The sequence below is a fragment of the Chanos chanos genome, chromosome 5, assembly GCF_902362185.1.
Source record: "Chanos chanos chromosome 5, fChaCha1.1, whole genome shotgun sequence".
NCBI classification, from domain to species: domain Eukaryota; kingdom Metazoa; phylum Chordata; class Actinopteri; order Gonorynchiformes; family Chanidae; genus Chanos; species Chanos chanos.
In genome coordinates this window covers 9177642-9189911 of record NC_044499.1, presented here as the reverse complement: position 1 = coordinate 9189911, position 12270 = coordinate 9177642, and the positions used below count along the sequence as shown (strand labels likewise).

Here is a 12270-nt window from a genome sequence, read left to right as displayed (position 1 = left end):
TGTTTTAACAATAAATTACGGGGAGCTGTCCAACGTGGAACAGTATTCTTCTTAGCTTCGGTCAGTTCTGCCAGGCAGATTTTTCAAGTCCTCTCCTTAATGGGGAGTTTGGAGATGATTAAGAAGATGCAGAGCACGGTCCACGGGGAAATGTTTGCTGGTTAGTGTTGAGACAGTACCAACAACTTCTGCACAAAACGCAAAGGCTTCTGGGCAGTCAGACATAATGTATAAGGCATAAAGGTACCCAGTGTCCCGTGTGGACAGTCAGTACAGTAAGGATGTGGAACTAACCCCGTTTAGTGTCTCAACCTGGGTGTCAACTAGGCTCCATGCCAGACTCTACTATGAATAAACTGGTTGTTGGGATTATGTGAGGCTCTAGAGACATTATCCCAAACTGCTTCCTGGTGTTCCTCCCCTTCCCTCAGTGCCATGGCTTTGTCCCAGTCTGTCTGACCAGTGATATTTACAGATACACATGACATAAGGTTTGAATAAATAAAAAAGACCTAGTGTCTAAAAATCCAGATAGCTGGTGTGGTCTTTTCGGTCAGGACCCCACACGATAATAAGCATTTAATGTACTGATCTAAATCTGATGTAATAAAATAAAAAATGTTTAGCTAGGCCACATAATGATATTAGTTCTTCAAAACTTAGTAAGGAGTTGTCATCATTAATTCTTTCTACAATCGATATAATTTTTTTCTGCAAAGGAGTTTTGAATGTAGGGTTTGTAACCTGTTATTAGTCTTATTTTACCAAACTGAAGAGGCTTTAGGCCTGTAGGCTTTTATTTTAATCACCACGTATCTTTCTGAAGCTTTGATTTGTGGCGCGTGTGTTCGGCCACGTCTGACTCCACATTTTTAATAGATAACCCTGAGAATAGAAAGTCCCCTAATCTACTGAGAGCTACTATGTCTTGTTCTGTTTTCTTCCAAGTTTCCAAGATTGGAATTTGGATAAAACCATTGTTTGGAGGTGAACCGTGTAAATTACCAATGATAAAATTTGAAATCTGAGTAGCCCAAACTAGCTTTTCATTTATTTTGTTCTAATGTGGATCATATCATACAGACGCACTTTCCATTCCAGATATATTTGGTAGGTAGAGCTTCAACCATTAGACCAAGACTCAGCCAGAGGTGCTAATGACAGCATTGGATGACTGTGTGAGGTTTAGACAAACCAAGACCCAATCGCAGACCCCACTGGGTAAAATAAGATTTATTCAAAAAGGCAAAAATCAGGAGCCAATCTCAGAAACAGTGTCCAGTCCAAGGTCTAAACCAGGAATCCAGAGAGCAAACAAATCCGAATCGTTATTCAAAAGATTAGTCAAAAACAGAGTATAAACAAGGTCAAAACCAGAGATCCAAAAGGCAACCAAATCCAAAACATAAAGCGAAAAACAGGTCCAGGTAACACGATCAAACTCACAAATCACAGAGGGCAACTTTCACAAACAGGAAAGTCACAATCTGACAAAGAACAGACACCAGCACAGGACTTAAATACACAGAACAATTGTCTTCAAGGAGAGGTGATTGGTGGAAGACAATAAGGTGATAATAGGGATCAGGTGAGGGGCGGGGACAGGAGAACACGGGAACAAACAGAAGCACATGGCAAAACAAGACACAAACAAAGGCACATGGCAACACAATTCCCAGAATGGCCAGCAGGGCAGCCAAAAAACAAAGTCCTGACAGGAGTACTGACAGACTGAGGTTGGTATATGGTAGAACATTCATCTTCACTACTGGCATGCAAAATGGAACTGAAGCTGGTTGGACCGTCCACCTGCTGATATGCTATTCAAGTTCTTTAAGGGTTCTAGTGTAATTGATCTTTGCCACTGCTACAACAGAGATTTTGATCTGAATGTCGGAAAAGGTTACCTGTATTTGCAATTGGGATTGCCGAGGGGAAAGTCATCTTGCTCTTATCTGTGGTTACGAACATTAGAGCTGATTTTGCTAGATTCAATTTGAAGCCAGGTATGAAATTCCTTTAGTAATCAAATTGCATTGGGGACATTTGAGAGGAGAATCAGTGTCATCTGCATGTCGTGACATTGGGCAACTAGAGGATCCTATTTTGATTGGAGAAACTGCAATTATGAATATATTATGTTAGTGGGTCAAGGGGAATAATAGAAAACCTTGCCTTGTCCCACACTGGTTCCCAAACTGTCACTGTAATATATGTTCAGTCATTTTCATCACTGTGGTTAAGCAAAGAGGTTGGGGTTTAATTGTACAGAAATATATTTTTATTCATATAGACCATCGTTATGATTCAACCCTAAGAATTTTTAGAGAATTTGTGGTAAATAATGGTGAGATTTTTTAATTCACTTCTTCTCAACTATCAGACAATGTTGGATAGTCTTTACCCTTGGCTTGCCAAAGACACCGTATTCCCAAGCCTCTAAGTAATGCTTTTTTGCCACAGAAAGTATGATGGTTGAAGCTATAAGCCATATTTTTAGTCACATTTTGAATTCCCACACATAATTTACTGGGTTTATGCGGACTGAGTGAGATTTCAGATTGTCTTTGGCGGAATAAATGAATTATGAGGCTGCCACTGGCTCTAAACCCTCTGCGTTTTGGACCGCTTTACAAGACACTATGCTCTGGTAGTGTGCAATTTTATCCACAAAAGTGGTTGACTGAAAGCTGTCAGCTATTAGCCTTCACCTTTATAGGCTCAATAAGGGTTACTTAAGGACACTCTAAGGAGATACATGCCTCCTGTTTCCAATGTCAGCCCAATGTTAGACAGAAATAGTGTTGTACAAACATAATTTTCATTATGTTCTAGAAATTTGCATCTGGGTTTTCTGAGTCACTCAGCAAAATTCTGTTCCATGACTCACACAAGGATGAAAATGATCTTTAATTACACCTTTTTTTGCATTAAAAAAAAGAAAAAAAGAAAGAAAAAAAAAGCATTTGGAGTTCTGCCAGAGAGTCTTTCATTTAGCGGTTAATCTAACAAATAATAATGTTTAATAGTTGAAATTCAGAGAATTTGGCCTGAAAGATTGGGTATTCCAGGAACTACCATCACATCCAATTACTGCTTTATCATCTTTATCATATATACAAGAGTAATAGTGCATAGGGTTGTTTTATCTGCACATGACTGTTTGCTCTCATGAGAAAGTGGCTATGAGGACTTGAGTGATGTCGGCAGTGTTTTGATTCTCTGAAGCGATATATCAAAATAAGAGATCCTATTTGCTTCAGTGCTGTCTAGATAAATGTGATCAAGCAGATGTTTTACGCCGAGCTGCACGAGTTTGTTTTGGCTGACATGCTTTGTGACTTTTTGTATGTTTGTCACAGAAAGCGCCCACATATTAAGTTCTCTGCCTGATATGTTCTCAAGTTTTGCCAACTGCCACGACCCTAAATTCAATTTATGTTGCTGACATCATCTTTTTAATCTTATTTTTAGGTAAGATTTAGACGGCATAGAAATAAAATTCTTGTCAACTTGATATACTGTAACAGAGTAAAAACACACAAACACACACACATACACACACACACACACGGCATAATATATAGTGATCATATGAGGACTAAATACCATACATTTCAAATAATTTTAAATGAAATGGAAATAATGTGACGTCACTTCCCCCTGATAATTGCAACGGATGCACGAGTGACATTTTTACTTTATTTCAAATGTATTGTTTCTTCATTGTTTGTTCAAATGCATTTGTGTTGATTTGTACTTTAATAACAATTACTATACCACCAGCTACATGTGGGTTGCAACACCATGCTTCTTTGAGTATCACACAGGCCAGTAAAGTGTGAGGTCTGAGGCAAGTCCAGGCCAAAATCTGAAACAACATTCTCATGGTCATCGCTGCTGGTTGATCGCCAGCTCCCAAGAACTTCTTGCCAAGCTCTGAAAACTCTGTCCTCCTGCCAACCGATGGAAAAAAAAAAGAAGTACCTAATGTTGGGATTTAGCAGAAAGCTGCACTGGAACACAAATCAAAACCAAAACATGAATTTATGCAGGTGTACATGGGAACTGCAAAGCCTTTTATCATAGCGCGCTGTGCATGTTTAAGAAGTGAATCCAGGGGATGGCAGTATTTGGATCACATGAGCATAGATAATAGTTTGTGGTCGTACAAGCAGTAAAACAAAAAGGAATGAACACACACACGAAATACTTAACAAAAATGTTCCTGGTTCTGCCAGAGACAGGGGTAACATAGGTAATGCATGTAACCAAATTACATTGTCATACTTGTCTACTGTATAGATAGAACACATTGTGTATGATACGGTTCAGGATCAAAGGCATTTATGATACTTTGCTAACGTACGGTAGATCCACATAGTGTATCAATATATCACTTTCAGAGAAGGCAATCTTATTATACGAGGGGAGATGAGTAATGGTTTATCTGAAAGTTTTTAATCAACTTGAGTGATTTAATGATATAGCATATAGCTGACATAGCCAACCTGTCCATTCTCTGTCATTCTGTCATTTACACACATTAGAAAACAGTGCACTTGCTTGTTTATTGCCTCCAAAGAAAACTACGGATTTTTTGGGCGTGTTTCAGTTGGACAGTTTGGAACATAAGTCAAGTGAGATTTCACGGAACCAGATGATTGGACACTTGCTGAATGTTAGCACTGTAGAATTGTGTGTGTGTGTGTGTGTGTTTGTACATATGTGTCTGTGTGTGTGTGTGTGTGTGTGTGTGTGTGTGTGTGTGCGCGTGTCTTTGCCAAACATCTGCTGTTATTGCTAACATCTGCCCCACTACTGATTTGATTATTTGACAGATGTTTTTTTTTTTTTCTTTTAAGTCAGTATACGTACTCCTACGTGATGCAAATGATTGTCTTGTTTTGGTCATAGTGAAAGTATGAAGGTATTTCTCAACATGATGTGTAGGCATGATATATATTTCCCATATATTTTTAGGAATATGTTTTGAAAGGTTTCTTATAGTGAAAAGAATGATACTAGCTCATAAATTCTTAAATTGCCAATATACATGAATTTTGATTTCTCCACAAGCTAGAAAAGTTACAGTAAATCAGAGGCAAAAACACGGATCTAACTTTTTTTCTTTTTTTTTCAGTTCAGCTCATATTTATGGGTATGGTGTTCAGACAACCAATACACAAACCTACGCAGGCAAGTGTGGCAAGGACAAGCACCCACTGAGTAAGACAGCAAGAAACCATGAGAGGAACCAAGAATCAAACAAGGGAACCTTTATTCCTCAGGCTTGCATCAAGTTATACAACAACTTTAAAGACCTCTTCACCTCTAATTTAAAATTGTGCCTATGACCAAACGTTTTACAGTTTTTCATGATTTTATATGTATTGATCTCTTTTATTGCAAAGTCACAGGTAATACTAATACGGTTCATTGTCGCAGGACCTAATAAAAGAACGCGTTCTCTGTTACTTCACTTTTGGTGACGTCAGTTTGGTGATGTCAGTGTCTGCATGGGTCATCTTACATAATGTCACCATTACTTTAGAGGTGACATTACAGACGACCCAAACAACAGGTGTGGGTGCAAACAGAGCCAGACCCTGAATCTCTAATCTAATATGAAGGGATATGTCATCAGATACCTTGCCAGAAACCTGCTTGTCTCTTCTTGTAACAGGTTTAACATTAATAAGGAAATAATATCATCAGAGGATGTGAATGATTTTATTCCTCTGTGTTCCAGAGATGAAGGCAGCTGCAGCAGGGATCATTTAAAAAACTGAGCATGTATTCAATAACGACATCTTACATTTTTGCAGTGCGACACAACATTCACTTTTATGACTCAAAATGCCATAGATTTAAAGTTAACTGTGCAGGGCACTATATTTATTCTGGGTTTTTTTTTTTAAATATAAACAGTGGTTAGACATAGAAGTCATTGACTTGAGTGAGCTGGTGTGTTGATTATAGGGTTGTCCTTTAGCAGTTTTTCTGAGTCAGAAATGACCTCCTGAGGCTGGTGGAGGGAAGTGAAGTCGTATTCTGTGCCAATGACCTGCCAATGTGTAAGAACATCACAGGGTGGAGCACATATGCAGCTGCTAAAGCTAGACTGCAGCTGGACTGAATCCATTCCCTCTCTGTCTCTCTCTCTCTCTCTCTCTTTCTCATCCAAAAGTCCCATTATTACAACATGCAGTTGTGTTTTAGATAAAGCGAACATTTCATTTAAGTTGAAGATGATTTCTTTAGAGCTCAGTTAGTAGTAAAATTCCACTAATTTAACAAACGTTCTTGATTGAACGCATGGTGGAGAACTGAACACATAAAACAGGTGTGGTCTGGCAGAATGGATAAGCGTAGCGTTTTTCTTTTTGTGTGTGTGTGACTTAATTTTGAATCAGTTGTCTCTGTTAAATATGTTTCTGTGTGAAGAAAAAAAATGTCCCACATGGTTCTACCATTAAGGTGTCATGACACTGTGCAGAGATGAAATAAAATCCGTGAGCTGCCTTGTGGCGTTTAAATCAAGTGATATTGACCTGTCTTCATGTGGCCGATTTCTCCAAAGCTTTCCTTTATTACGTAATTTTTATTGCATTTGCACAAACAGGAGATGTGAAACTGCAAGCTTTTCAAATAATATTGTTTTTTTTTTTTTTATGCCTTTCAAATGATACATTATGTGAAGCCATGGAGCGAAACTGAAACACATCACTTCAATGATCTGGTGTATCCACAGTACAATGTATCATTGGTTCCATTTTTCATACGCTAAGATATTAAAAGTGGCTGATTCAGGTATGGATACTTTGCTCAACACTGGTAACAAAATCCTTGATAAGAGTGATTGTTTACTTTTCGTGAGAATCTGTTCCAGATACATTAGTATCTCTGGGATATGATGCACTATCATTGACTTTAAAGGTAATGGAAGTTATAGAATTCAGACACTGACTATGGACTGCTCATAAGCTTCTTTATTTTGACCTTTAACCTCTGTTTATGTGTCCCCTTCTATTTGTTCCCATCTAGTCCCAGGTCTAAGCAGTATAAAAATTTCTCCTTAATTACAAAAGTTCACTCAGAAATTCAGTTTAAGTTTGCTGAGGAGTTTTAATTCAAGTACCAGTTATTCCTTAGTTTAGGTATTTTGACACGAATAGATAAACGCTGTCATTGTTATGTGAAAACTACAGTCCATTTGACTCTTGGTCAGAGTTCATGGCTCTGTGACAAAGTCTGTTCAATGAATGCAAGATCTAAAAGTTCATATGATTTCTAAGAAATCTTTCAGACAGAGCTTTGCAGGGAAAAAGGAGGAGAGCAGATGAGGGAGTAAGGTTATATTTGCGTCATGCTGCTCTTACTCAGCCTCCACCTGCCAAAGAAAACCATGAGCTTCTGACCGCCTCCCTCACTCTGTCCTTCACGTGTGCTAGACAAAGATACCCCCGGATCCAAACACTGAACTGTCTGTAGGAAATCTAATGAGAGTGTAGAAAGAGAAAGACACCTGTAACTTTCACTGAATAAGCCACTGAAAGGGGGGGGGGGTTGTCAGTCACCTCTCGCTCCACCCCCACGCCCCAATCTCAATCCAATTATTCTCCATTTTAACTGTTATTGCTCTACAATTGTGTTTTTTTTATTTTTAAATTACTTTACTTTGTTTAAACATCCACTCATATCCTCTGATTTTATAACAAACCTAATCTCATGATGTTTGACTGAAAATACCCAAAGCACATTTTGAGTCTATGAGCTTAATCCGAGATTACTTCATCATACATCTGTTTCTCATCTTTTATTCTTTTCTCCTCCATCCTGATAAAGACAGGTGATTAATATAGGATCACAGGTCTTACTGACTGTTTACATTGTCTTTTTTCAGGTAGTAAGGGAGGGACTCTGTACCTTGAACGAATTCCCGGTGTTACAGCCCGATATATAAACCAGAACTCAGCCACAGTAATGGGAGATCCTGTTGGATAAGGGAGAGACCAACCACAAGTTAGATTGAGTGAAAGCATAGCAGCCGACCCACGAAGCACCGGTTACAGCGCTCGAGAAGACCTTTACTATTAATGTTTACAGAGGTAAGTCACCATCTCAGTGACTGATCCATGAACTTGGCATTTTTGTTTCCTTCTGTGAAAATTCTGCATGATTAGGTGTTTGGCTTTTCCTATCTTACGATAAGTAAAACGACTCCTACATTACAGGGGATGAATTCGTCTGTTGAGTTCTCCACTTCTCAGTCCATACAGCTTTGTTTATTTTATATATGGCATGTCTCCTATGAATATTTTGTTTTCAGCGGGTCCGTGGCGGATGCGTGCTTGTCACTTAATACGGAGAATGAACAGCATAAAATTTTTCATGGGTGCCTTACTTGTACTCTTGACTACTGGAGCAAGTGGATGGGTAGTCAAAAACGCAACCGATACATCCACAAGAGCCAACATCACCGTCATTGATTCGTCTTTGGCAGAGCAGAGGTCGGCATCTATCCCTAAATCACGGCGAAAGCGCTACATATCTCAAAGCGACATGATTGCAATACTAGACTATCATAATAAAGTACGAGCCAACGTTTTTCCGCCTGCTGCCAATATGGAGTTCATGGTAAGTCCAACGTATAACAGACTGTGCTTTAAAATATTGTTTATGTTTCTCTAATCCTGACTTTTTAGAGATTGTAGCAAAGTTACCCTATGTTACTTAGGGGACGATGGGTTCGTGGCGAATAAAAAAATGTATTCGTTCTCTGACATTTTAGCTAAACCATTTCCCTACAAATGCACGAGGCTTGGACCATATCCATCGTCCCGAACTCAACGACCTCAGCCTTATGCCTTCTACGAAGAGTTTTCAAAGGAAATCGCGTCAATTAGATCATAATCCTTTGACAACATATTTAAAAGCACGTCTGGTCAGTTCTTCTAAAGATCTATGGTAAACTGTAACTGAAACTGAAACTGATAAAAAAAAAAAAAGTAAAAGAGCAGGACACCCACTTTCGAAGATTTATGTTATCAGGAGTGAGAATGATGAGACTCTCCAACGTGGCCAGCGTTTATGTGAAGGAACGTAGTCCCTCTGCTGGGCTTTCTCAAGTGCTACAATAAAATATATGATTGTGCCAGGTGTTATATTGCCTTAAAAGGCCAGCAAGACAGGACAGTCATGTACCATAATCAGGCTGTAGTTTAGGTCCTCTGATTTAAAGTAAATATGATGTTTCAGTGAGAATATATCTGACTAATGCATTTAACATGAGACAAATTTAAACATGCTAGCTGTATCCTGGACAGCTGACCAGTACCAGCTTGGGAATGACCTTATCTGACCTGTCCACTGAGTAATGTAACAACTGTATGGTTATTGCAGCCTGCTAGCACAATGAAAATTACCTCAACACTCATTCACTGCTAGAAGTGACCCTGTGTCTTGATGACGTAACCTGTGCATGTTATTTGACATTTCTTTTACAAAGTAAGTGTTTTTAAAGGTTAATTTAATGCAGCAGGTCTGGACTCCACAGGATATTTCATTAAGCCCAGAACAAACACACCTGATTCAACTCTACCAGTCTTCAAGCCTTTCGTTTTGGCCCATCAGATATATTACTGCTGGTTTGGACTAAAAATGGATTCAGTGTGTTTTGGTTTCACTGGGTTCACTGTTAGCTACTACTCACACCAGCTGTTAAGACATTCGTATCTACATGAATGTGCTCTGGAAAACTCATTTGCTTTATGTGTAGGTTTGGGATGAGAGTTTAGCCAGGAGCGCAGAGGCCTGGGCGGCTACCTGTATCTGGGACCACGGACCACCGTACCTACTCAGGTACCTGGGCCAGAACCTCTCGGTTCGTACCGGCAAGTAAGTACTATAACACTGCGATATGAATTATAGTACGTGAATGTGAGAACAGGAGCTTTTGTGACTTTTGCTTTGATAGTAAGGTTCTGCAAGTTAGCCTAAAAATGATTGCCGTTCACTCTTTTCCTCATTCAAGTTGCATTAAATTACATAATTTCAGGGTGCAGGGCCTGTCAACATGGTCAGTCTTCTCAATGTTATGTGTTTCAAGACGGGTGAATTTGCCTATGCGGTAATTGCACTGAGATGAGTGAAGAACTCATAATGTCACTGTTGTTACCAGCTACCGCTCCATTCTGCAGTTGGTGAAGCCTTGGTACGACGAGGTCAGGGATTATGTCTTTCCATACCCACGGGACTGCAACCCGCGGTGTCCCATGCGTTGCTATGGCCCCATGTGTACACATTACACACAGGTATATTTGACTGCAAAGGGTGACCCATTGAATGACATTGTTCAGTGTGACTGTAGTCCTTCAGACTGATGACTGTATCTCTAAACTGGCACAGATGGTGTGGGCAACGACAAACAGGGTCGGATGTGCTGTTCAGACGTGTTACAACATGTTTGTATGGGGCGCCATATGGAGGGAGGCCACATACCTTGTCTGCAATTATTCGCCAAAGTGAGTTTACTTTTGACTTTATGTGAACACAATAAACTGTACAGGTGTGATTCTACATATCAGATGACTTAGAAAACATTCTCTTGCTGGACAGAGACCATTGCTTAACAATTAAATGCGTACTGGCAAAAAAAACAAAAAAAACAAAACAAAGTAAATGTTTACAGAATAATCACGATTCCCTATTCTCTGTATGCTTTTGATGCTACACGAGGTTTAATGCTTATACAATCATGCTGCTTATGGTTCAGCACTCTTTAAAGGACAAGCGCATTTTACGCTGTGTTCATTTAAGCATTCAGTAGCTTTCTAAACTACTGATTCATGTTCCGTGAAAATGACTGAACGATCAGATTCTGTGGATCCAAAAGGTTAAAAAATAACAGTGATTACATTGTTTGTGTTACTTACAGTATGAGTAACATTTCATGGGAAAAAAAAATGTTTTTCAGGGGCAACTGGATAGGTGAGGCTCCTTACAGAGTTGGTGTGCCTTGTTCTGCCTGTCCGCCAAGCTATGGAGGATCATGTAGCAACAATATGTGCTTCCCTGCCATTAACTCAAACTTCGTTTACTGGTTTAAGTAAAGCCTGTGTTAGTGTTTTTTGTTTTGTTTTTTTTTTATTTAAGAGTCAAACAAAGTTACTATATCGTCAGTTATATGTGTCATATAATTTGAATAGTTTTGTACAGCAATATGTTTTGACTATATACACATAATTTTATTTTATATTTTCTTAGGTAAAGAGACATACCAACAGTTTGGTCAATTCTTCCAAAGGTGCTAATTTTGTACGTCCCCAAAATGACTTTGTTTGTATAGATCATCATATTGATGCTCTTGATAAACATTTGGTTACAGTTTTAGGCAGATTTTAGGCAGTTTTCATCTTGGTGCACATATTACATGTTCTATCCTGTAATGGTCAACATAGACTACTTCTGGTCAGTTTACAACATTCATGGAATATTGGGGTTTTCCAAGGTGCTTCAATGTTAAACAGACTGTACTTTTTGTTTGGCTTAATGAAAAGATATCTTTTTGAAGATGGAACTCAGTCCATCTACCTCACCACACAGAACAACTTAAAGCAACTTTATGATCCGTGTCATTCGTTGTAATTTTACTATCCTATGTTTCCATGTGTTTTATACTGGTTGTTAGAAAAAATATTCTGTGTTTTTAGTACTCTTCTATTAAGCTATGGGTTAAAAAATCAGGCACTGTTTTTTCCATCCTCAGAGATGGAGGTGCATTCTAATTGTTACTGATGCTGACAATGATTATTTACTGTGTTTTCTCATAAGGTCATTGCCCCAGTGGCTGAAAAGTGGTGTGCAGAATTTGATAAGCATTTAAATAAGACATTTATATATATGTTCTTAAAGTCATCTTGTACTGAAGATGGGATGTTTTTTTACACCTGCACAAGCAGCATATACAGCACATATACCACAAACCTTCATGAATGGTTTATTTTTTCAAGTGGAACATATTCATAAGCTTAAAAGGAGCATATATTACACATTTCTTTTTTTATTATTATTAAACCTCATGCCCTCAAAGTGAACTGATTTGTGTGAAGGACTTTTGGTCAAGAAAGAATAACATAATTTCCCATATATTCCTGCGTAACCTTTTCTTCTACAGCAGAGGATTTGCGATTTTTAAGTAGGAATGCCTGCTAAAATAGGAAATGACTTCATTGAGCCCTTGTTTACAGTTTTGATTTAGCACTGTGT

At 38.6% G+C, this 12270-nt stretch overlaps 1 protein-coding gene across 1 annotated transcript; it reads left to right on the top strand.

Annotated features, from left to right (window-relative positions):
* Positions 1–8373: 8373 nt before the first annotated feature.
* Positions 8374–11114, top strand: pi15b (peptidase inhibitor 15b). Its single transcript, XM_030775681.1, has 5 exons — positions 8374–8640; positions 9782–9900; positions 10184–10316; positions 10411–10526; positions 10979–11114. Exons 1-5 carry the CDS (start codon positions 8374–8376, stop codon positions 11112–11114), a joined length of 771 nt encoding a protein of 256 aa, XP_030631541.1.
* Positions 11115–12270: the final 1156 nt, after the last annotated feature.